Raw genomic sequence first — 26,594 nt, forward strand, 5'->3', positions numbered from 1 at the left:
ACAGCGCGCCTACATACACTTTTCTGTTACAATACGCCGAGCAGCAGCAGCAACAGCAGCAAAGTCAAAGGGTCGTTGGGCGGGGCTAAATGAATTGCGCCTTTAAGGTTTTCGTTTAAGTGAAATGTCAGTTGCAGAAATTGAATCGAAAATTGTAAAATTGGTTTTGTATAAACATTTTTGCCAAATGAAATGAAATGAAAATGCTTTTGTTATAGCTACCCGAAAAGCAGTTGCTGATGCCAGCGACCCTCTGGCCGTCTTCCTGCTCCTCTTGGCCCTGGCTGCCAGCCAAGTTCTTTCAGCTTTCTTTCTTCACTTTTGAGCACTGAAAACATCATATTTCTTGTGCCTGTTTTTTATTTCTTGTGCAAAACAAAGGGCAGTGCAGCGCCTGCTACCCTTGCCTCTCTACGCCCCCTTTCCTCTGGCACACACATAATTTATGGCACATACGAGCCATGTGTGTGTGTGTGTGTATAGCTTGCAGAATTGTGCAAAAGTCAAAACTGCGTCAATCAAAAGCTACAGCAGAACTAGCAAAAGGCTGCTTACTGAGGCATATACGACTAGCAGTTGCTCTGCAGTGCTCTAGCAGCCTAGCTTTATGATTAGTTAGTTATGCTTTAAGCCACATTTCAAGTACCCTCTTCATGTCAGTTGCTACTATAAAATTGCCAAAAAGTACATTTGCCCTCGTCTCACATCAAATCATATTATTTTCTCAAATATCTTTAAGTTATCTCTTACCTTTGCTCAGCTTAAATGTTTTAAGATATAATTATTATTCTTAAATTAAATAAAAATAGATTATTCGTTGATCTATTTATCTGATTACCTTCAATCTCACTTCTCAGTTCAGTCATGACCGAGAACTGAGGCATTGTTCTAGAATATTGTTTTAGTAAATTTACCAATATTTTAATTCAGGTTTTCATTCGAACTTTAGTTCCTTATATTCACTTGAGACTGATTCACTGAAAGCATTTGATTTTTTTTTCAGTTCAGCTCCTCCTGCTTCCATTAATAGCAAGCAAAATTTAGTATTCAACCAGTTCTATATTAACTCAATTTCACTATTAGACAATCTGCCAAGCCTTGCTAACAATTTTGGCTCAAAGGCTCGAAATCAGATTTCAGCTCCTGCCTTGCTTCCACTTGAAGCGTGCATGCTCTCGCCTACCATTGGCACTGGGTATCCTCAAGGGATTGCCTTGCTCTTGCAGTTACCCCTAAATTACGTCTGGCATTTTATGCTTTATGTAGTTGCTTACCATTCGAGCGCTGTCTGTGATTTATCAGCTCTGGAAATAGCTTCGCCAGCAACAATATTCGGAATGCCAGATAAAAAACGTTGTACATTTTATTGCATATACAAAAAATCGTATAAATTGTGCGTAACAACCGCTGCCTAATGCTCTTAATATTAGTTAAATGTAAATTAGAGTTAGGAATTTAATTTAGCCGAGCTAACTAACTTAGTAGAACTAGAAACGAGCTTGCATTTTTCACATTGTAAAAATGACTAGTGAATTATATCCGTCGCTTTAACAAGTTGCGAATTAGAACTATATACAGGTCTATCCAGACATATATATATATATATATACATATATATATACAAATAGATATGTACGTATGTGTATAACTAGCAAACCCGATTTGGCATTTGGTTGCAAGAAAATGAATTGTGAAATTGTGGCTCAGATGTGCAAATGAAGTGAATCGACTAAAGAATACCCTGTAACAACGAAACCGTTCTGTTTGCTTAGCCATTTGGCAGCTGTTTATGCCACGATTTCGGCCGGAATGTGACTAATGCTAATAAACAGACAGACACACACTCGAACACACACACTCGCACACTCATACACTTACAGAGATGCACACATTAATTATAGCTAAGCTTCCTGATTGCCCGCCGCACAATCAATTATCGGCTGGACATCGTCCCTGTCTCGCTCCGGATCGAGGCAGGCGGTCATGGCATGCGGCATATGGGTGCGCAGCAGCGCGTAGCTGTCCCGCTGATGGAGCAGCAGCTTGTGCTGCTGATGGGCAATGAAGCTGCTGCCGCGTCGCAGCGAGCGTCTGCCCATCTCGAGTATCTCGAGCGAGGGATCGCGTGCGAACACAAAGTTCTGATAGGCACGCACAAAGCTGAAAATGACAGCCGAGGCGCCGCCCACGATCATCAGATAGGAGCCAATGGGCACCGCGTGCGGTGCTATGACCGTGGCCAGGTACAGCCAGCCCTTGATAGCGGGCGTCAGCTCCGAGATGCCCTGCAAATAGATGAGCATCACAGATGATGTCGACTCAGAGTTTATGGAGCAACTAATTAACTCACCTCCTCCAGCCACATGACGGGGAACATGAAGTCACGAAAATCACGCACTGGATGCACGTCCGGGGCGCGCGTCACCTTCAGATTGAGCTGTATGCGCACCTTGCCCTCCAGCGGCACTCCAAGTTTCTAAACAGACATTAGAGTCAGCCAACAGTTCATCTAGAATAAAGGTTCAGAGATCTCTTACCGGTTGTATTTTGAAGTAGGTTTCGTGCTTTTCGCGCTGCGGCTCGAGACCTTCGACTGCGTCAAGCAGCTGCGGATCTGATTCGTAGAAGTGCGGATTGGATATGTAGACGGGCGCGCCATACTGACATGGACTGATGTTCTGCAGGCCCCTCACGGCTTCATAGTCATTCGTGTCGTAGCATTTATTTTCGGGATTGTTCCTCGAATCGCCGTACGAGTTGTTGGGCAGCCGGTAGAGATCTGCGGCCAGGCCGTCCTTCTCCACACGCTCCACATACTTGAGCGGAATAATGCGGCACAGATCCTTGTCGTAGATGTGCACCACATCCGATTTGGTTATGTCCCGCGGCGGAAAGAACGAGCCCTCCGAGCCGGCTATGCTCGTGCAGGGCTCCTCGTTCCAGTGCGGCAGATGATCCATGCCATTCAGCGAGTCAATGTAGCCAAACTGCTCCATGCCCTGATAGCCCGTCTTAATGCTGGACACCTCGGTCAGTGTGCCATTCCGTCCCAGCAGCAGGCCCATTTTCTCCATGGGCCGCATGTGCTTCGGGTAGAACTTATGCGCCAGACTGACCAGCGCGTCATCATACCCAAACACCAGCTGATCCGCAGTCACATTGATGAAGGGCTTCAGCTTGGCAGCCGTCAGCACTATGGATATCGTCTTGGACAGCAGATAGCCCAGCTTGGGGCTCAGGCTTGTGAGGGTCTGCATTAGAGAAGACTGTGAATGAAGTGCTTAGAGGCATCGCACCGTCCACTTACCAGCATGGGTATGTTGGGCGTAACTATGGGCGTATTCTTATCGACACTCAGTTCAGGAACAAATTGTAAGATTTTCTTATGCTGATATGACACCGTGTAGTTGTTCTCGTGGAACTTGACGTTCACCTTCTCCATGTCTTCCCTGCAAAGACAACAGCAATGAAGATTGTTACACACTGTAAGTCGTATCTTGCAACGCGCGGGCACGTGCCAAGTTTAAAGTCAGGGACGTTGCTCATAAAAAACGAAATCAAAACCCAAAAAGTGTTCCACAACGGCCAGCGGACCAACCCAACTGAATGTCAAGTTCATTTGACGCGTTCGTCGGTGAAATGTGGCCAAAGAAACGTAACAAGAATACAAAAAAAAAAAATAAAAAAGACAACAACAACAACAAAAAGCAATATAAGATGACAAACGCTTTGGCGTTTTTGTGGCGTTTTTGTGGCGGTTTCAGCAGCTACCGAAACGGCTTTGTCATTTGATGTTGATTTAAAGTGTTTGCTTCGTTTATTGTTGCAGTTGTTGTTGCCGCTGTTGTTGCTGTCTTTAACTAATCCATCAAATCATCATAAAATTGTGGTCGCAGCTTAATTGCATTTTAATTCAAGCAGTCGACAATTAATTGCAGTGATTAATATCTATATTCGAGTGTCTGTGTAGCTCCCCATCTGTTAATTTATATCTGTCTTAGTGTTTCTTGATCTGCATATGTCTAACAGTGTCTGAATCTCTATGTCTCTGTATCGCTCCATCTATATAGCTGATTTCACATCCTTGCTTCTACATACATGAGTTGATATTCATATCTATTCTATCTATCTGTGAAGCTGCAACTCCATCTGCACATGTGTCTGTATCCACTTGTTCATATATTAATCTGTATATTGTATATCTGTCTGCTAAATATCTGTTTATATTTATCGGTATCTGTATCTTTCTACGTACTTGTATCTGTATCTCTAATTATAGCTGTAGTTATGTATCTATATATTCCTAAATGATACTCTACTTATCACAGAATATATAGATGTATTCCAGGGAGTAAATTATATAGTTATCGGTTCAATGTAACTGTTTAACTGTATCTATGTCTGTGTACCTCTTTCTGTATCAGCATTTAATTGTCTATAGCTGTGTATCTGTATATTTATCTGTGCTTGTTTATCTAGTTCTGTTAGATAATATATATCTGTAAGTGCATCTATGTATTGTGTATCTGCATCTGCATCTAGAAATGTATATAATTTTACTGTATCTGCATTTATATCTTTCTCTTCATATATATATACAGCTAATGAAATATGTATGCACACATATATATGAATGTATAACTCATTGAAACTTTAGCACACTTTAACTTTATTATAGTGCTTTAGTTTAGTATATGTATTTGTTTCAGACTAATCGGCGATCGCCTGATCTTGTCCCGTTATCCTTCACTTGAACTGGTTTAATGTCTGGGCGGTCCCGCAGCTTGTCAAACATAACAAATTCTCAGATACACCTGCTACGCCAGCGCGCTCTCATTTGTGATGCCTGATGTTTGGTGCTTTGTTATTTTGTGTTCGCTTTGATGTCTCTATTAATGCAGGCGGCGCAGCAGCTCAATGGCTCGGCGTTTAGGCGTGAATTGGCAAATCGGCTCCAATGGCTGCTGCAGTTGCAGCGGCAAATGCAACTGTTGCAAGCTTCCATATGCACAAAATAATTGCAGTTTATAAAGTGTTAAAATTGAAAAGTTATCAAATTGTTGCAATTTATTTTGCATTGTTGTGAATTCGATTCAGATTGAAAGACTTATGTGAGCTAATCAACTAAAGACATAATCTGAAATTTCAATTAATGCCCTGGCGCTGTGGCTGGACAACATAAGTACTTGCAATTTATTTAATTATTTTTAATCTCGCTCACTGGCCACAGAGTTCACGAGTTGTCTATAAAAAGCGAAATTAACATTTGCCTGCAAACTTAGCTTGATTTTCTTTGTTTGAGAACGATTTCTGTATGCAGTGCGAACGAGCATTTCGGGTTCTATTATGATAATTAGGCATATTAAACTCAATTTCAAAAGTATATACTGTACATATTGGCTAAACGAGCCGTGACCAAAGAACACTTAGCTAAAGCTGCCATGAAATCACTTATGAATGGAATGAGTTTCGAAACTCAAGAATCAAAAGGCGTAACCACTTTCCCCGTTATTAAATATTATTATTTTATTTTATATTAATTGCTTTACACACCTGTAGACGAACGGACCCACCTCCTGCAGCTTGGGCTTCTCGCCGCTGAGGAAGCCATCCGGATTGGTAACATTGTAGATATAGACCTTGGTCAGGCGTATAACGCCGGGTCTCTGCCAATAATGATAGCTCAAGGTATCATTCCACAGCCTTAAATTCTGTTTGCATAAACAAAGCTTAATTAGATACGCAATTGCTTGGTAGAGACGGAGCTGGAACTTACCTTCAGTATAAAATAATCCAGCCATGGTATGGATGATAAAACTATGCCTAAGATTAATGTAACTATACCAATAATTATCACAGCTAGTCTATCTGAAAGTAAAGCAAATACATTTATTCACAGTTAGTCACGGTCAGCACTTCGTTTTTAGGCCTTAGCTCATATTGTAAATCTTAAAACTTGAAAAACCCACACAAATATTTGGCCAGTAAAAGTTGTGACGTGCACACAAAGCCAGCTTCAGCTGTTGCGATATTTTTAATGGACGTGGACAAATAATGACGGGAAGTACGTCATTCTAAGTAGAAGGTGTTACGATATCCAACAGCCCCAGAGTGAAATTTGTGTGATTTGCTGTTTAAAAATATAAGTTGACACGGAGAGTAAGTATATAGGCTTAGTGCACTGTTTGTCTTCTGTATTTACATCCGCTTTAGGCTCTGTCCTAATGGGGAGCAGGCAAATCGTGTTTGTCTGTAGATTCCCCACTTTTATAGCTGAATGTCAAAGTATTTGCAGCCAGAATTATCAAGCTCTTGCTAAAGTATTGACGGACGCTCAAATGGCTTGAGCTCATATCTTACAAAAGATTACAGTTTTCCTTAAAGTTATTTTTCAACTGTGCACTCTCAATACCAAATTCGTGTCACGCATTGAAAACACGACCTGAGCTCAGCTCTGAGAGCCAACCCAAATTCCCGACACGGTTCACACCTCCTTTCCTTGATGAATGCTGTTGCGCGCTGAGTTAAGTTGGAACATAAAATTGTTGCTGCCGAACTTGGTTTCATTGGCATCTCACGGCTGTCACTCACACCCTGAGAGATCATGATCTTGGCCGACTTATTGAAATTGAACTTTTTGCGAGCTTTTGCGATTTGTGATAGGCGTACTCAGTTGATGATGATATTGCGCTTATCAGCCAATTGAGATGCGTTTTCGATTGCAAATCGTTTTGCTAATGGGCCCGTGCACTTAGGCGACTCGATGAATTGCCCATCTGCCATTACCTTGTTGACATTTTGTAGCAGTGGGCGTGGCAATGGCAGTCCTATGTGTCTGTGCAATGCCAACGGGTTTTTTTTTCGGTCGGCGTCCGCGCCCCCCTAAAACAGTCAACGAACTGAATGCACTGGCGGCCAGGCCACACGCGCTGCATTCGCTCTCTAAAAGAAATATATATAAAAAGTGCAGGCCCAGCACTTGAGCATAAGATATACTTTAATATATGTACAAATTTATGTGTATATGTATATACATGTATAGGTATGTATATTGATTTATTGGTGGCGTGCAATTTTCGGGTCTGTCGGTTCAGCATTTCGATAACGCTAGCGAAATTTTTCAACTTGGCATGGATCATAAATCGTAAGCCAGAGATGAGCTCTGGGCGCGATAATTGTATTATTTGTGCAGTCAGAAATCGGCAAAGTTCAAGCGTTTCATTGACCCTGAAAAGCTGTGGCACCACAGAAAAAAATCCAAAAAATAACAATAAACAACAGCAAATTGAGGCAGAGAAAGTTACGTAAATGTCATAAAATCAAGCAGAAAATGTTGACAGTTTGGCAACTGCCTGGCTTACATATACGATATATATTTATATACTTTTTTTTTGGGGCAGCTGTCAAACTGAAGGTCAAGGGAAGCAGAGCCAACTCTTCACAGCGTCACAATCTGATCGCAGCATTTAAAGCCCGCTTAAATTTATCGGCTTTTCGCTGTGCCTTTTTTGCCTGTTGCTGGCTTCATCTGGTTGCGTTATTAGCTCATATCGATAATTACATATATATGCATTTATGTATGTATACATATTTATGTGTACATATATAGATTAGTAGTTGCTGCAATTGACAACGCTTGCATGGGCTGGTCGACATGGTCAATAAACATTTGGCACACAATTGATACGTCAGCGCCTGCTGCCGTTGACAATAATGCTGAGCTCTCAGTTGTTGTTGTTGTTGTTATTGCATGTAAGAATCTGTTGTTGTTAATAAAACTATTTGTTCTGCACATTGTTAAGATACATGCACTCAGTCAGGCGGCATGTGACATGTGCTCGCAAACACTTCTTCAATGTACATCAAATGTTTGTATAGAAATAGATTTAATTCATCGACTTTATTTCATAAAAAGTTTTCACTTTTCACTTTAAGATATTTTCAGATTTACTAAATAGTCCCACTAGAAAATATTTTCTATTTTTTTAATTTTGCCTTGATAACAATTTGGATGAGATCTTCCTCTTCTTCTCTCTCCACAATATCACTAATTTAAATACCAAATTTAGTGCAGATATTTAGTTATTAACTATGCTTAGCTAAGCTTTTTCTGTTTCGTTTCTGCTTCTACTACCAACATATATCCTTCTGTACTTGGTCATGCTGCCACTTCCTTGCCCTGAAGAATGCCCAACTTTGCTTCAACTTCATTGAACTTCAACTTTATTTCACGGCTGACACTCGCACTTGAACTTCTATTTGTTAACGGATCTAAGTAAACTGAATTATTGTAAAATTACATTTGTTTGTGCTGTGATATGCTGTCGTTAAATAACATCTGCGATAACGCTTAAGTGCTCATTCATATCAAAGATTTGTAAAAGTTTGCCAAGCCCAACATATTTCTGATAAGAGCTGATACTGGCTGACCTTAGATTCATCCGCTTGAGTTTACTACAGCAATATTGATTAGAGTTCCGGCTAGAACATTTACTCTTCGGTTTAATGGATTAGGCTGTATTTGCTTGTAAAATATGCGCAATCTTTAGAATTACAGCCGAGGCAGAGGCGTCGTCAACGGGGTAGGCTTTGAGTTACTATATAACTGGCCTACTCATTCCTGGCTATCCCAAGGCTTCTTTTTGCAGACTTGACCATTTCAAACTTCTTGCTGTTAAGGCCAACCCCTTTTGGGCTCAGCCCCTGGCCTCTGCCACTTGATACGGGTGTCATATGGTCGTTTTGTTCAAAATTACAGCTAAGCATGCAATATTGTCGTTGCGCAGTATCTGGTCTCTGGTTTCCATCCGCCTGAACTGAACTCTGGCAATTATGTTGTGAACTCTTGAGGGAACTGCTAGCTAAATGGCAATTGGTTAAAGCCAATTCCAGCTAAGCTTGGCTCTAATGATAACAAATAGGTCGACGCTCTATTTGGCTAATATTGGTTACTTCTGTGCTCGTCGCATTCAGCTCACAAGCGAATGCTAAAATTCGCGCCTGTAACAAAGCGAAGCACTGTGAATAGACGCGGAATTGTGGGTTGCAACAATGCAATAATAACAAAAATAACAATCACAACAATAGCAACAATAGCTGTACATTTGCAACGCTTGCAGCTAAACAATTAAGCTCAGATTTCGTCTCAGAACGTGCCCCAAACTGGTTGGCGGGGGACAGCAACAACAACAGCTACAACAACGACAACAATGCGGCTTGGTGCATGATCTGACTCTCAAGTGCCGCCGATAGCGTTGCCTTACATTGTAAACACTTTTGTTTAAGCAAATTATTGTAATTCTTATGTTGAGGAAATGGACATGGCCTGGCCTGGCGTGGCCTGGCCTGGCCTGGCATTGCGGCGTGCGCATTTCCTTGTGCCGCATACGCCTCACAATTGGCATCCATATGGAGATCAACTGATTCGATACCAATTAGCCAGGCATACATGTGTTCCCAACCGGTTAGCAGTGATCAGGACGTGCCTTCCCGGCAATTGTGTCTTTAACTTATCGCATATTGGCCCTTAATTAAAGCACTTACAACCGATGGCAACGCATTCGACTGGAAAGTTTCGTTTCCCTTTGTTTTTTGTGCTCTTTTTCGGAGGTGTAGCATTCAGCAGAAACATGTTAACAAAATTAAGTAGCTGTAAAGTTACGAGGGCATGCTGTGAAAGTGAAAGGTCGCCGCTGGTGCCCCGGGAAATCCATATAAAAAACCACATTAAGACAAGCAAATTGGCAAATTGGCAAATTGTAATAAAAGAACAACAGAACTTGACATTGGAAAAACAGAAAAGAGAAGAGCAACAATTAAGACGTGAGTCAGAAAGTCACTAAGGAGTTCTCAAAAACCACTTTAAGGAAGCAATCAAAAGCGGGTTTCGAATAATTTAATAAACTGCAGCCAATGGGAATCCCATCAGATGTACATAGCTTCCTCTTTTCTCTGCAAAAGTATCTGCATATCCACCAAAATATAACTCTTATGCATGTGCTTGGATAAGATTCAGAGATGCATACATTTGCAGCTACCAAGTGCGGAGCGAGAGAAGGCCTCGAGAGCGAGGTCTGATCTATTGCATGTGGCCTAAATCAAGTGAATCAACTTTGTATTTGGTTATATAAGCGTAAGACCAAGACTCACGCACACTGCTAAGCGCTGAGTGCGACTTGTTATTGCTAAAGACTCCATCTGAGCTTTGGCCAGTGCAGTTAGCCAGCAGAGACTTCTTCTTGCCAGCCATGGAGGCTGCACATGCAGCAGCGCCTCTGTTGCCGGTGGCAGCAGCAGTGGCACTAGCACTAGCAGTAGCAGTAGCAGTAGTAACCGCGCCTATTTCTGTTTGTGCAGCGCACACAGTGTGTATGGCAAATACCGCGCCCCGCCTCAGCCCTCCAGCGCGCTCTCCGCTACCCCCGGGGACCACCTTTGAGTCGCAGTTAGAATTGGCCAGCTGTGATTGCTAACTTGGCTGCTTAATTGTGTTAATTTGTGTTCACTCTCTTGATGCCGTCAAGCGCTTGGTTAGGCCGAGTCCCATGCTCGAATCCATGTCCAGAGCTAGCCAATCCGCGCCACGCTCCATGCGCCGCTCACCGAACAGTCGCCGTCGTCGTGGTCTCCATCTCAGTTTTTGATCTCACTCGCAGCTTCAAATTTCGGTTTTCGGTATTTCACTTCTCTGGCTCAAGCGCCTGCTGCTTGGACTGGGCCTCTTGAGGTCTTGTATATATTGATTTGGCAACATTTTCATATTTGCTTTGTGTGTACACGACTCGAGTGGGTACATGTATTTGTTAGTTGTAGTATTTGGCAGTTAATAGTTGTTGTTGTTGTTGTTGTTGTTGCTGCTGCAGCAGACAACATTGCACTGGCCAGTTAAGTACCCGCTTCGACTTTTCAATTGCGAATTTTTTATTTCGCCTTTGCCTCACTTCTGTTTTGCGTTTTCCTATGGCTTTTGCTATTTGCTTGTCAGCCTGTTTAGCATGGTATTAGAACTACCTAAGCACAGTGGCACAAAATCAATTGAGAGTCTGTTGGTGGCCTTAACTTGTGCTTTCCTGAATGCGATCAGGAGGCAGAAACAGATGGAAAGAGACGGAGAGACAGCGATGCAAAGTGTGAAATTTGTTTCTATTCTGTCAATCGTGCAAGTTGACTTTAATGGATGATTGACTGACTGTTAAAGCTTCTTAATTTCACAGATGTTAGCTTTGTTCCGCTTAGCTTGACACTTGCTCAATGGAAAACGAAACCTTCGAATGGTTATAGAGAATAATTAAAACTAATATAAAATGCGCAATAAACAGTCTCACAGATCGGAGCAATCATACGACTATAAAAACGAGATGAAACATATATTCTATTGTAGATTTAACGGACCAAGCCGCAAGTAGGAACATTTCAAATTGTTATCAGATCACACGTAATAGAGAAGTGTTTAAAAAATGTCAAGCCTCATGCCAAAGCGAATAGCAAGAGTTGCCGCAGTGCAAACGTGGCTATAAAGCGCGCTGTCAAGTGCAAAGCGCTTAAAAGATTATTCTACGGCAGCGAGAACTTGCCCAAAATGAAGGCAATCAAAAATGTCAACGAAATCGAAAACGAAAACACGGCATATGAAACTGAAAGCGATACGAGTCTTATACAATTTGTCTAAGCCAAGTTCAGAGAGCAAACAGACAGCCGAAGAGAGAGAGAGACATAGAGAGAGAGAGAGAGAGAGAGAGTGATTGAGTCTGTTCAATGTTCTTGGCCATGGTTGTTGTTTGCACACTTGGCTGGTTCGACAACATGAGCGCAGCTCACTCGGCGTATACGCAATGTCGTCAATTGCACAGAACGCGGCTAACTAGGCAAGTCTCGTGTCTGTCTCTCTGTGTCCGTTTCCTTGATTTCAATCTTACTTTGAGCTGTTGTTGATGTTGATGTTGCTTTATAATTTTATTTCAAGTCTGCAGCAGTGGCTTGCCTTGTTGTTGTTGTTATTAGTCGGTATTTTTGGCCAAAGACTTGTTTTGCAGTGCAGTTGCAGTTGCAGTTCTCGGATGACCAGTTTTGATACAAAAAAAATTACAGCAGCAATCGTTTGTTTTTGTTTATTTTTTTTTTTTTAGTTTTTGCCATTTGTTGTTGGTTTTTAGCCCCCACAAGTTAAAAGTGGCGCACAACTTGTTTGGCTTTTATTTTTGGTCAAGTAAACAGCTAAAAGGCAACAACAACAAAAGATATAAAGCAAAAATGTAGTTAACAAAACTCAGCCAATTTGGTAGTTGATATTGACTTTAGGCTGGCTAATTGCGCGTTTAATGATAAAATTTTAATAAGAAATTTTTATGTTGTGTGCAAAAGGCAATAAGAATTTAAAAAAAATATTTAAAGGGAAATCTTAGCTATAAAATTAAAGTTTTCAAAATTCATTAAGTGAAAAAAATAGTTGTTTAAATGTAAAAAATTTAATAAGAATATCCTTTAAAAAATATATATTTATATATCAAATATTTTAATATATTAGTTATATCAAATATTTTTATATTTAACTCAATATATTTTTTTACCTGTTTTAAAAATGTATTACTTTTTTTGTACCAAATATTTAATTTAGTCTATATACAAAATTAAATCTCAACAGTGAAGAAACTTTTGCCTAATACAATAATTTATAAAGATATCCAAAATAATAATGCACAAAATTATTTATAAATATATTTCTTATTTAATTACTTTTTAATTAAATAATCATAATAATTTTTATCAACGATTTCATTTTGTCTCTATTTAAAATCACATTTCAGAATCTTGCCCTAGCTCTAAATGTTTTATTTAACAGTTAAGAGCGGCCAGGTTTGCGCATGACTTGCACTCATAGTTAATACTTACTGTTGCTTATCTTAACGCCATGAGATATTAACATGGATAGCGGCGTTCCTCTGTGTGTTACATGAGGGCGTGAACGCCGCCCCGTGCTTGTTGACCCTTGCGGCTGTTGTTGTTGTTGTTGTGGCTGCAGCTGTTGCTGTTGTTGTTGTTGTTGCTGTCGCCGAGAAGCACGCCCACAGCTGGCCCAGTCAAGCAGGTGATCCCTCGCCGTACGTCCATATCTCAAATAATGTTTTTCTAAGCCCATAATTCAAGTCTGTTAAATGAGATAGAAATAGAATCAAGAGAATTAGCTTTGGCCTGGCGGCTTTAAAGTCAACAACTTATTTGCAATTAAAATTTAATTTGTCTAATCTCTGTTTTTATGGGGTCAGCATCTACGCAAAATGCTTAATTAGAGTTTGGGGGACTTTCTAGGTGCAGAGTCGGTCTAATGCTCAATGGATGCCCTCCAACGAAACACTCGATCTCAATTAAGTCATATACCTCTCATAGAACGTATTAAGAATGTCCGGTATTACAGAAACCCCAGCGATTCGTGCCATAAATTAAGCGCAATAACAACAAACAAATGGTGTACTGCATGGTTAAGCGGTCTGAGAGTGTGCTCGGCCGCCAGATGCCCTTTAACTAGATAAAAAACTTGGACAACTTTCACAGCTGCTGTTTATTCACAACTAAATAAGCATTCTTTTAAGTGTACAGGGTATTATTAATTAAAATAAAACATTTGTCACTTGCTACGTGCTAAGCCCGCGCCGCCTGATAGCAAAAATATTTTTATTATTTATGCAAATGAAGTCGTTGCTGAGATTTCTATTTGTTGGGAAATGGAAAATTTAATAGCCTAAGATCAGCCAGAACGTTTGTTTGAAATCCGTTTGCATGCACGAATAATCGCACGACCCATCGCTTTGCCATGACAAGCAAACACAAAAGACTCAGGCAACGAACTTGCCGAAATGAAACGAAACGAAACAAAACAAAACTTTCATAATTTATGTGCCATGCAGCAGCGACGAGTGTCAGCCTCAACGATCTCCAGCTCATCTCGACGCATGCGAAGTGAATCATTTGTCTGACATAACAGCCCATAACTAAATGAAAAGTTCACTTTTTTGCGTTGTTTTTTTTCGAGATGCTCTGCTACAATTGAGCGATTTTAAAGTTATGAACAAAATGTTGTGTAAAGCACAAAACTATTTAAACACAATTAATGACATTTAGTTGGAGTTTTGCTTTTTATTTTTGTCAACTGCTTTGGGCCAAGTTCAAAAGCCCTCTCTGCTGCTGCTTCTGCTGCTGTCTGCTACGGAATCTGACTTAATTTACGCCAACCCATGTCGAGAAAACGCACAAAAAACAAGAGCTGAGCAAACATATTTTTACTTATTTTTCTGGCTTTCTGGCTGCGCTTAATGAGCATAAAATAATTAAGGCCACTTTTAATTTGCCAACATTTGCGCAATGAGGAAACATGCGAGACGCATGCCAAGGATATATAAGGAATGGAACAGGAAACGCACAAAGGCAGCAGGGAATCGGTGGGAAACAGAGAGAACTGCTTTTTCACATAAGCGAAAGTCAAATATATGGAAAATCTTTAAGGCGTTGAAGAAGTGTTTTGACAGCAGAGAAATATTGTTCATTTACGAATCAGCAAAATGTTTGACATTATTAGAAATGAAACTTATGCCTATAAGGAAACAGTCACGCCTCCTTCCGCCTGTTACATACATTCTCAAATAGCCACTGCACCGGTTTACTCTGCCTTCAATGTGGCGGAGTGTATTAAAAAAGAGAATGACTAAGACAATTTTGGAGTCAAGCAAATAAAAGAGTGGACAAAGGCACTTGCTAAAGGCAGCTAAGCACCTCGTTGAACTTAGCCAAGTATCAACTATAATTTGCAAATGACTCAACGAATTTTGAGTCGTTGTCCAGTGCATTATATCTTGATCTGTGGCGCACTAGACCCAGTTAAAGACCGCATTCTTATGGCCCATTAGCCGAGTGCCAAAATATGGTCAAATTTACAATTCACAATTGCTGTCACTCAAACCATTGAATGGGACTTCGAAATGTTTTCCTCGCCGCATTTAATGTCAGCAATATTTCCACTGCTCGTACACCCCAATTAACCGAACATAAAACACACAGAAACGCTTTCCCGCAATTTGCGGCTCATGAGCGTCGCTAAAGCCAATCCATTAAGAAGTCCCCAAGACAATATCCCAGCCCCGATTTGCAACGTTCCGCCCAGCTCTAAACTGTAACTGAAACACGTTTTAACAATTTTCTGCTTATTTTCACACATTGACTCCGGCAGTTCGGCCGACGACGACTTGGTCACCTGGTCACCTGGCCGTCTGAGCCGCCTCAACTTCTTCTTGGCCCAGCTCGTGTTCAGTTTTGTGCGCTTTTGCTTCTTTGGCATATTATGTAATGCGCGCTTTACCATTTTCCAACTCTTTTCTTCATCTTTCGTTTCTTGAGGAATAGAGACGTAAGTGAAATCAAAGTAACGACTCAAGATAGCCGCACTAACTGCCTAGAAATCGTTAAAAAATAGCTCAAAGATTTGCGTAAATAAAGAAATTACAACAACAGCAACAAAATATTGCAAAATTGCATAAATACAAAATATATTGACCCAAATATAACCAGTCAGGCACATATGGCAAGCAAGCCATGTTGCAATGATCCCGCTCCAGCTCCAGCCGCAGCTCCCAGTTGCTGCTTTCTAACATTGCCAACAGCTGATGACGATATTGAGTCTCGCTTTTGGCCAGCTCATTGGTAATAGTAACACTTTCGATTGCACCAGCTGCAGCGGCAGCAGCAGCAGCAGGTAACCAGACACACCAAACGGGCCATTCCAGCCAGAAGTAAGTAGGTTGCTTGGCCAACAGGCCACTTAGCTGCTAAGCCACTAAACCACTGAGCCGCTGAGCCATTGAGCCACACAGCCATTGTGGCTGCATTTGCCAAAAAAAAAAATCTTCTTGCCTGTTTACACCTGTTGCATTTGCTGGCTTATTGTTATTGTTGCTAATGCTAATGCAATCATGTCGTGCGCATTTCAAAGCATGAGTCAAGAGCTGCGCCTCTATTTAAACGTGAACCAAGTAAATAGACTATGTTGTCCTTTATATATGGTTTAAGATAAAAAGAGGTTGTTATTGTGAGCTATAAAAACCCCTATACTAGATATTCATATAAGCCTCCTGCAAAAAGTAGCAGATAAGAATCTTATTGACATTTGTCTATGTCAACTTCTTATTTACTTCTTCAAGACTTTTGTTTACGTCTTTGATGTAACTCAACCAGTTGAAGAAAAAGAAATAATTTAGAGAAAACCTGATCTGAAGCTAAGCTTGCAGCCAAAGTTGAAGCTGAAGATAGTTAGTTCGCTCGAGTCATCTGCCAATATCACTCCCTCGATCACTGTTTCCCTCTTTTACTCTGACTTCTCTTCTTCCTTATCTGTTGCCTCTCTTTCTCTCTCTCTTAATCTCTCCGTCTTTCTTCTACTCTCTTTTACTCTTCAAAAAAAAAGCCTTTAGAGTATGACAAATTCGTTCAGTCGTTACTGTTGCTGCCGCTCTTGCTACTTGGCTTACAGTAGCCGCCAAATCGAGTGCCCATTGTAGTCGTTGTTGTTTGTCATCTTGTGCACTTGTTTATCTCGTGCGATTGTTGTTGTCGCTGTCTCTTACTCGTTTTTTGATACATTTCACACACACAGCATCCAGCGGTAGCTCCACTGCAGCGCGAAGGTCGCGCGCCATTTATCTTTCTCTTGTGACAGCTGTTCCACATCCAGTTTTGTTGTTGTAGTCGATTTGACTTTTTCTCTCCTGCCGTTTTTTTGACGCACGTCGCTTCCTTTTTATGCACTTTTAATAAATTTTTACTTAATTTTTTCCCTTTACTTATTTTGTGTAAGTATATAAAATTTCAATAAATATTTTGCAACTGCGCTTTCTGCCTGATTACAGGGAGAGAACGAGAGGAGCGACTGGATCGGCACTTGAATGGCTTCATAAGCCAATGCCAAGGAAGCGCCCACAAAAGGGCCGGCAAATGAGCAGAGGAGCAGAGAGACGCAGGGAGGGCTCCACATATCATAATTGGCATCGTTGCGACGCGTTGATTGGCAAATTGTATGCAATTATGGAAACGGACTGGGCGCCCATATAGCAGAAACTTTCTGAATTTTTCGAAATGTTCGAAATGTTTGCAATGACTTGAAAGTTCGTTCATCTTTTGCTCTGTTGACATTGAAACGCCCCAATACTGCGGAAGTTGCCGCCACACACAAGCCCACAGACAGACGGACAGCCAAACAGACAGACGCACGGAGTAGTCGGGCAGCCAGCATAAGTATTTAGCTATAATTGTAGCTTACACATCAGTTGGGTATTCATTAGGGGCCTGAACTTTAAGAGCCCTATAGACATGGCAATTTCTTTGCGTCTGCCAAAAACGAAAAATGCTTCACGCAAGCCCCAAAGGCGCCTCTTAAAAATATTTGCTTGGTTAGTTAGCCCGAGCCAGTCGTCATCTCAGCCATGTAAATTGTTTCGCTGTGCTCAATTAACTTAAATTGGCAACACTTCGAGCGCATCAAATTATTCTCCCAAAAACAAAACAAAAGCAACAGCATTAAATCAATTGTATTAAGTTATTTAATACACACACACACACATTTGCTTATGCAATTCGCAGCAAGTGCAAAAATATAACAAAAGACTTAGGCAACGAACTTGACATCCAGCTGGGTGAAAGGCCAAGATATGTAAATTACATGATATCCGCCGTTCGGCAGCAGATATTGAACTATGGGAAAGAAATCTAATTATATATCTGTTTAGCATGTTAATTTCATCTATTGACTGCCCTTAGCAGGAATATTACAGTTATTATACCGATATCTCGCTCGATTGCGAAATGGCAGCTGAGGTAATAATAGATTTTGTGTTTATAATAAATATTATAAGATGTATTTAGCTCATTTTGCTGACTAAGGCTTTAGTCTGTAATATTTTGTCTAATAACTATTATTTACCTAGAGCTTAGCACTTCGCCTTAAATCTTTGAGCAAACTTCTCTGCTTGGGTAAGTTTCACATATTTGTTGCGCTGTGTATTTCAAGCATCACTTAAGTCAGTAAGATTTTCAGCCTATGCTAGCTACTGTATATTTATCTCCCACGCCCTTTTCTTTGATTACTGCCAAATGGTTTATAAGCCCATTTATTAACTTGGCTTAGCAATTCTTGGTTCAGTTCAGGCTATTGCCACGCGCTCGTCTCTCGGTTGCCGTGGCGAATCGTTGAAGCGTGTCTGCTTCAGCAAATTATTGGCAAACTATATTTTCAATAGTCCGCAGCAGCAGCAACAACAGCAGCAGCAACAGCAACATCAGCAGCAGCAACAGTTGCCTCTGCAGCAGCGCTGCCTGTGCGTCTAGTTCGTTGCTTGTGTTTTGTAATTTATACGTTTATTAGCTATCTCTCTCTTTCACTCAACTTCTCTCAGTCTCTCTTCTTCTCTCTCTCTTTCGTCGCTCTCTGTTTCTCTGTATCTTTGCGGTTTGGCTTACGAGCCATTTTTGGCTGAGCACTTTTAACTCATTTTGCTAAATGCTCTAATTGCGTTGCAGAATTTTATTTTTGGCTTTTACGATTAAGCTTGACTTTAACTGAAAGCAGCAGAAATCCTTGCTGCAGCTGCTTTTTACATGGGCTTTTGATATATTTTTATGAACTACTTAAATTTATTTTTGGGTTTTTTCTGGCCTGGCCAATAAATAGGTGAATTGCGGCTCAAGAGGCTGACAGACGCAGCGAAGGCCGCCTACGAAGCGTGTCCATAACAACAGTAAAAACTAGTAATACTACAATAAAGCCAATCCTAAGTCAATCCTGACCTAAGTCACAGCATTTTTGATTGCCGTTGTTTAGCTGTCTGGCCGCCTGCCTGTCTGCTTGTCTCTCGCTCGTTCGCTCGCGCGTTCGCTGGGCGATTGATGGGCTGCTGCCCAAAAGTTTTGCGCTTATCAATGGGCAAATCAATTTGCAATTAAAAAGCGTGCCGCATATTATATAAACCTATCTATAAGCATATTGTACATTCAGGTTATTAACAAATTGTGCCGCTAGCAGCAACAACAACAACAGCAGCAACAACATCATGTGGCAACATGCGCAAAAAAAACAGCGCCGTGAATCACAAGCTTATGTCAATATATCAATTTAACGGCTAGAAAAGAGTCAAAAAAAACCCAACAACAACAGCAACAATAAAGCAAACACTTTGTCTTGTTACTGTTGTTTTAGCTTTTTGGTGACGTCTGTTGCACTTAACCGTTTTGCAGTTTATGGTTAATTAAGACAACTTCTGTGCCTCGGCTTGGCCAATTTGGTGGGCATCTGCCCATCTTTTTGGCTTTTAGCTGTTAAGTTAAGTGGTCAAAAGAGCGCGAAGAAAAATGAAAATTGCTATTCACGGCGTTTGAAAGCGAAACTGAGTTGTGGAATTTTTTAACGCCAACAGCTGAGATTGATGAGTCCAGTTATGGCAGATAAGCTTGGGCAATCAGCTGAGCTTTGAATTGTCAAATAAGCCAGAAATTCTCAGTATCTCAGAGTACTATATTTTAGATTCTGCAGCTCTTCAATGTCAATGCCGACGCGTGCATTGAACTACAAACGAAAAGAAACGAATCGAAACACTGAAATGCCCAGATTTGATGCTCAACCTTCAAGCAGTTGTGCGTACTTTCGACACACCCCACTTGAAGTTAGCATTTCTTTGCGTTTTGCTTTTCACACTTTTGGTTGTTCATGTTGTTGTTGTTGTGTTGTTGTTGTTGTTGCTGTTGCTGTTGCTGTTGCTGTGTTTAAACGCCAACACAGAAAAGTATTATTTTTAAAGCCCAAACTTGACATTGACTTACATATTTTTAGTTCATTTCTGGGCTATTTTGTAACTGTTGGCTATAAAAGAACGGCATATTTAATGGCAACAATGTTTACCTTTTTGAGCCCCAAAAGCCTCACTGTAATGGGTTAGAGTGTAGGGAGAGCTACGAGCTCCATAAAAGCCAGACACCCTTCACAAAGTATTCGAGTTGCTCATTTCACCTTAACATTGACCTGACCTTTGGGCATATGCAAAACTCTTTAAAATCTAGGTTAAGCAAGAGGGGAAATAACATCATCGTCATCGTCATCATCGTGATCATGATCAATGCTACGTGTTTGCGGTTGCATATTTGCACAAAACCCCGCAACAAATATGCACATGACAGCGACTTCATCTATAAGAAATAGCCACATACAAGACGAAAAAGTGTTGCACAACATTTTGCAGTTGTCGCAAAAAACTTAAATTGTTTAAATATTTAATTGAGGCGAACAAAAAAATAATTAACAAAAGCTGTATATCAACCTGCTATAAAGTGCAAACAAACAAGAGTTTAAGCACTTGAATTCAAAATGTGAAAAGTCCAGAATCTCTACTTGAGCTCAAAGTTAAATTGTTATCTAAGCACAGCATAATATTTGCCCATTCAGTTCTATATATATACATATATTTATATATCAGATAAATGCACTTATAGATCGATATCGTTAACGAGCTTATGCAATGCGCAAAAGATCTGTATTGATTTGCTACTCGACTTAATTTGTTTGCGCTTAGATAAGTGTGATTAAACCGATTAAAGGGCTTCATTTATCTGTGTATTGACATAAGTACTCATCGTAAATGGAATGTATTTGACATGGCTGACACAATTTGCAAGTGGCGTGGAAATTGCGACTATTTTATTCAATACTTATTTCAGTATGATATGTTTGTAAACACAAAATTTCAAATATTTTCATATATTCTCCAGCTCACACTTCAGATAAGTTGAGGACTTTTATATGTTGCGCATACGCACTGTTGGACACACTTACTTTACAATAAGAACTGCGTTTGCTCTGCTGCTAATCCAAAGAACTGAATGGTTATTATTTGAAAGATTGAATTTTTCTTTTGTGTTTCACTCTTAGTTTTGCCTTTTAAGCTAGCCAATTAGCCGCATGTTCATATAAATTGTGATTCAGCTGACAATTTCTCACAGAATTCGCATATCCTTAGCAGCTTTGGGCGCATGCGCAATGCCACATTTTAGCGTGGAGTTATGCAAATGCAAACACCACGCAACAAAATGGAAACCGAAATCAAAATCGAAAATAAATTCGAAAACCAATTCGAAACAGAAACCGAAACCGAAACCGAAACTGAAACCGAAACTCAAACACACAAGAGGCGATCGCGCACTGTTCCCGAGCATGTGTCGTGTGTCGTTTTAAAGTTGAAGTTGACGCGTCGAAATGAAAAGCTCGCATGAATGGACGAACGGCGTCGCAAGACGTTTTTGTTCAAAACGCCAGCTCAGCCGGCGCCGACAGCAGTCGAGGCAGCAGCGACGCCGACTAAGTATCGCCAAAGCTGAGCCGAACAGCAAACGCTGGCAACGACTGCGTCTGTGTGTGTGTGCAAATCTCTGCTTAAGCTGCGGCTGTGCATGTGTGAATATGTGTGTGTGTCTGTGCGAGGCTATATCACTTGGCGCAATCCTCGCTGCGTCGCGTCGCGTCGCCAAAATTTGGCAATCTACACACCACAGCAGATCGGCTAAGCTGCGCTGCACTGCGTTCTCAGCTGTAGCTCAATGGCTCTCAGCTGCCTCAATCCTCGCCGTTGAATTTGGCAATGCACACGGCGCGACGTCGCTGCGCTGCGTTGCGCTCTGCGCTCTGCGCTCAGTTGACTTCGGCAGCATTCTCAGCGCACCAGGCGCGCTTTTGTGAGTTTTCCTTTTGTTGATCTTTACACGTTCGTGCAGAATGGACAGGGGATTTTTTGTTATTCTTGTTATTGTCATAACTGCTGCTTCTGTTGTTGTTGTTGTTGTAGCATTTAATATGCTGAGTCACTTTCTGTTTTAATATATGCGTTGCGGTTCTAGTTTAGTGGCCGTAAACACATCTTGACTTGGAGAGCTGTACATTGAGTGCCGCAATTGCTTCCTATATTGTTTACCTTTGCCATTATCATTAAAGGTTTTTTCCTGAAGGATATGTGATGCGACAGTCGTTGATTACGCATTTAGGTAAGTGTTTCATTTTGACTTTTTGTGCGATAACTCGATTCAGCCAAGGCTTTGCTGGCGTCAGACCCACTTCGACCATTGGAAAATTACGAAGGGCAAAAGTTGAAAAATTACGAAAATTCTGTACGTTAAGTAGTTTAAAGCAAGTCGTCAATTAGAGGTGGAAAACTTTTCAAGCTCAACTCACGCAATATGTTATTATCATTTTTTATTGGCTAGACTTTATACGGACAATCATGAGCTCGGTCGCGCTCAGTTAGCCATAGCAGACCCCTCAAACTATCGCAGCTCTATAAGCACCATGATAGGCAGAAACAACTTTAATTTGCGTACAAATAAGAATTAATAGATAGCATTCTATATTAAAAAATTATAAAAATTTCATTCTAACCGTAGCCAACTGTAGCATAAGGTGTTGTAATTCTTGTGGCTATGATTGCCTACCTACATGTCTTAAGGAGCTGGCATTAAATATACAGCTTAACTGAGAGAAACTATTTCTGTAGGTTCTATATCCATGCATTGGAAATCAATTAAAATACTCGATCTTAACGAACTGTCGACTGATTAGCATATGTCTAGGCAATCGAATAATAGTTCGAGCCGCGCTTGCACGCTCTCAGCGCATTAAATGTCATGTCCAATAAAAGCGGAAACACGCTTTGGGCCCATTGTCGACAGCTAAAAATAAAAGCATTAAAAAAATTATGTTTATTTCTGAGTTACGTTGCTTAAGTTCCTCAAGCACTTGAAGAACTTAAGCAAACTCTCGACTCGAGCGTAAACTTAGTTTAAGCAACAAAAGTGAAATCATGCGTTAAGAAGTGTTTTTTCATTGTTTATAAAAGTTCACTGGAGTCAATGCGAACCAGCTCGGAACAGACTGTGAACCGTTATGGCTAGACATATGTCTGTATGTATTATAAAGCCTACATAAGTGTGTCTATAAGGCACAAGGATTTTGCTGCACTTACAACTGCATAAAAGACCTTAATCTAATAAGCCAGCGAAGGTTGCATTATTTGTATTTTTTCGAGTTGACAAGAATGAGTTAATTACACTCGTGAAACATATTTACAAAAATAAAAATTAAATGTATTTTGTTTATAATTATAATTGTTAGTGTGCTTTTGTTAAGCAGAAAAGGTCACAACTCACATTAAAAGAGAAGATGTCGCTATGGCCAGACTAGCAAAATATATATATATATATATGTATATACTTTAAATAAAGCTCAATTCGCGTTAAGCTAGGGCAGAGGGCGGGGCAGGGTAGGGCTCCACTTTAATGGCGTTGGGCTATTGCAGCTGGCCAAAGCCCCATAACACAGACAAGTTCAAGTTTGTGTAGCACTAAAACAAAACCAAAAAAAAAAATAGCCAAGCAGAAAAACTGCCTAAATGGGTGATTAGTTAACGGCATGTTTAACTTAACATGCGGCTCTTCAAATTTGGTCGAAGTGCCTGTTAAATCAACTAAAAGTTATCTACCTATTCTAACACTCATACACATATATAGATATCTACATATACGTACTTATGATAAATAAAAGTCTGCTGGTAATTATTTCCATATCAACGCCTTCTCAAAGATTTCGCAGAAGACAAAAACTCTAATAAAACGTTGTCCTTCGTAAAGTAATTGAAAACAAAAGTTAAGAAATCAGCGTAAATGCTGTGCAAACTCCTTCTAAGCCAGCCGTCTGTGAATTACGACCCTCTTCAGACCGGGTCAAATATGCTCTGTCTGCTGTGTAAACCCGTTTATGGGCCCGTTCGGGCTTTGAGTAATTAAATAACATGTAAAACTTATTGCAGCGCATACTTCATATATTTTTTTGGCAATATCTATATATACATATATACAATAGCTTATATAGACATATATCATATCTGTTCGCTAGGTCATTTCGCATGTGGCTTGCTTGCCTGATTTCCGATTCATTTGGCAATGAGCTGCCATTTGATCTTTCGATCTTTCCCAAGATACCTGTTTGCACAGGTGATTCAACTTCCAATGTGAAGGATGGTTAAAGATTTTGTAGTATCTGTTATTGTTTGTCCGTGCTTGACATTCTGGCCACACCCTTTTTAATGCTAGGTCGCACTAACTGTCATACCTGTTTACACACTCCAAACTTATGAACATTGCTTAACCACAAGTCATTAAACTTGTATATATAAAATATAAATATATTTATATCCAAAAGTTTCCTTTACTCTCGTGTATATTCCCCATAGCTAACATACACTGTTAACTTTAACAGCGCTCTTGTAATTATGTTTGCCCCCATGTTAGCTCTGCTCAATTATGTTAATCAGTTTGTATGTTTCTGTAGCATACTTTTGGGCTGCAATTAAAAGTTTTTGGCCCATAATCGATCAAATACAATAGTTCAGTTACAATTGCCGCTAAATCAACTTATTTATTACGACTATTTGAATGACTTAAACTCTACAAACTGGTTAAACAGCATCTAATTATACTGTAAAAAATTCTTAATGCCTTGTTTACGTTTCATTTAGAAAATTTTCCAGTATTTGTTTCTGTTCTGACTTGGTATAATTAATTAACTTATTATCATAATGCTCAGGGATGCATTGAATAAAGCAATGTAAATTCTTTAACTGTCTGAGCTTGGGACGGAGAGGGTAAGTGCTGAACTAGCAGATACCCTACTAAATGTTTTTCCACACTATTGGATAATCTTAGCGAGCAATAGCCTAGTTCTGTAATAGAACTTCTATACACCTTATTTCAGCATTTTATTAGCATTAATTGGTGAGTGGGAATTGCTGAACAAGCAGATACCCAAGTACTTCTCGGTTTCTTTATCTAATTCTTAAAGGCAACTATAGTTGCTTTTATGATACCCCATTAGCATCAATAACCCATTATTAAAGTTATTAAACGGGCTTTCATAACACATTGTTATGGCTAACTGTATTCGAAATTATGACCACGTTTGGCATAAAGCCACTCGCAATACGCTGCCCTCTGCTGGCTATAGCTGACCTGACCTTAGCCCCACCAAATTGGGCCATAAAACGGACTGAAGTGCGCTCCAACAAACTCGTTTTTTTATTGCACTTTTTTTAAATACTTTTTTTGCAGTTGCTGCCACTCAATTGTGCATTCAATTACCTCACACACACACTGACTTACCCATCACCTGTTCCTGCACTTGATATAATTAACTCTCTCGGCGAAATCCACATGGCCGTCACTTAATTATGCTTCGATTGGTTTTTAATTATTGCACAATAGTGTTTGGGCTACGTTTTTTGTTTCCTCGCTTACGCTAATTGTTTATTGAGCTTCTCATTTATGACATTTTTGTTTGACATGATCTCACGACTTTTCATATTCAACTGCTGCACAGACTCACCGCGAGAGAGCTCCAACAGAAATTCAGATTTCTTTAGCTTAAGTGAATGGAACAGGAGCGCAGCTGAGTTTGAAAGTAGATCAGTAAATGAAGAAGAGCTAAAGGAAGGATTTTAATTAACATAATAATTATATATATAAATACACTAAATATTAGCTTAAGGTCTTTTATATGATTTTCTAATAATTCAACCCGCGCTCCGCTCCTGTGCTTGCTTCACATTTAATATGCTTTAATTGAACTATGCGACTGACCTGCCGTTATGCGTACATATATACACATATGTGTGTGTATATGTGTGCAACTACATACATGCTGAGTTATGTGTGGAGTGCTCTATGAAGAGCATAAGAAAATAGTTAATATTTCGCAAATATTTCAGCTTTGAAATGCTGTCAAACATTTCATAAACAAATATTGATGCCAGCTCGCCTGCTCAATTAATTAATTATGTAAATGCAACCCTTGCCGCTGTTGCTTAAAATGTCAATCAAATCGAAATACACAAAAACATAAATGCAAATAATAATCAGAAAAAATATAGAGATACAAATATGCGCATCTCTGCAAACAGAACAGAAAAAATAATGCAAATTCAATTTAAATTTGTGGAATCAAAAGTCTGATGCGCTTTGAATGTTGAGGTTGCTGCTAATTCTGCTGCTGCTGTTGCTGTTGCAGCAGTTGAGCCGTAGTTGAGTTGCGTTCAGAAACAGACGCCGTGTGTCCATCAGAAATGCGGCCACCGGATAGCCAATGGATAAGTGTATAATGGTAGTCGATCCATTTACCGGACTAATTAAAAATTGCTTCGCCTCAGGCCGCAGGCTTTCAATCCAAATTTATGGCAGCCCGTTAATTACTTTTCACCTTCTTTTATTTAATATTTCACTCTGCTGTGCTAAAAATATTCAAATGCTTTTCATATTCATTTCATATTTCCTGTTTTTATATTTTTTTCTCCTTGCTACGGCCAACACGTGACCAAAACGAATTTTATTTTCATTTTCATTTTATTGTGATTTCTATTGCTTCAGCTAATCGCATTGGGAATGCAGCTCTACATTGCTCTATATATCTTATGTATAGCACACATGACGTCGTTGTGCCACCCTTTCGCTAATTTGATAGCGCATCTAAATCGCTG

At 40.0% G+C, this 26,594-nt stretch overlaps 1 protein-coding gene across 2 annotated transcripts; it reads right to left on the reverse strand.

Moving 5' to 3' along the window:
- Positions 1-1,645: 1,645 nt before the first annotated feature.
- Positions 1,646-25,299, reverse strand: LOC111601666 (lysosome membrane protein 2). 2 transcript variants are annotated; one of them, XM_023318356.2, is made up of 8 exons: positions 25,225-25,299; positions 12,889-13,144; positions 5,777-5,868; positions 5,554-5,711; positions 3,308-3,449; positions 2,538-3,251; positions 2,351-2,476; positions 1,646-2,285 (listed from the first exon to the last, which is right to left on the reverse strand). In XM_023318356.2, the coding sequence occupies exons 2-8, from the start codon at positions 13,133-13,135 to the stop codon at positions 1,902-1,904; spliced, it is 1,863 nt and encodes a 620-aa protein (XP_023174124.1). In that variant the 5' UTR covers positions 13,136-13,144; positions 25,225-25,299; the 3' UTR covers positions 1,646-1,901. The 2 variants fall into 2 exon arrangements, with proteins under 2 accessions (XP_023174124.1, XP_023174123.1); XM_023318355.2 differs by lacking the exon at positions 25,225-25,299 and adding an exon at positions 20,858-21,139.
- Between the last annotated feature and the right edge of the window lie 1,295 nt (positions 25,300-26,594).

The sequence above is a fragment of the Drosophila hydei genome, unplaced genomic scaffold (genome assembly GCF_003285905.1).
Source record: "Drosophila hydei strain 15085-1641.00,03,60 unplaced genomic scaffold, DhydRS2 tig00000001-arrow-pilon, whole genome shotgun sequence".
Classification (NCBI taxonomy): Eukaryota; Metazoa; Arthropoda; class Insecta; order Diptera; family Drosophilidae; genus Drosophila; species Drosophila hydei.

Excerpts from the sequence above, each read along its gene's own strand:
- LOC111601666 (XM_023318356.2), bottom strand. The coding sequence starts at position 13,135 with ATGGGCTTAGAAAAACATTATTTGAGATATGGACGTACGGCGAGGGAT. Across the intron at positions 5,869-12,888 it reads TGGCGTTAAGATAAGCAACA|ATAGACTAGCTGTGATAATT; the intron begins GTAAGTATTAAC and ends CTTTACTTTCAG. Across the intron at positions 5,712-5,776 it reads TGGATTATTTTATACTGAAG|AATTTAAGGCTGTGGAATGA; the intron begins GTAAGTTCCAGC and ends TTATGCAAACAG.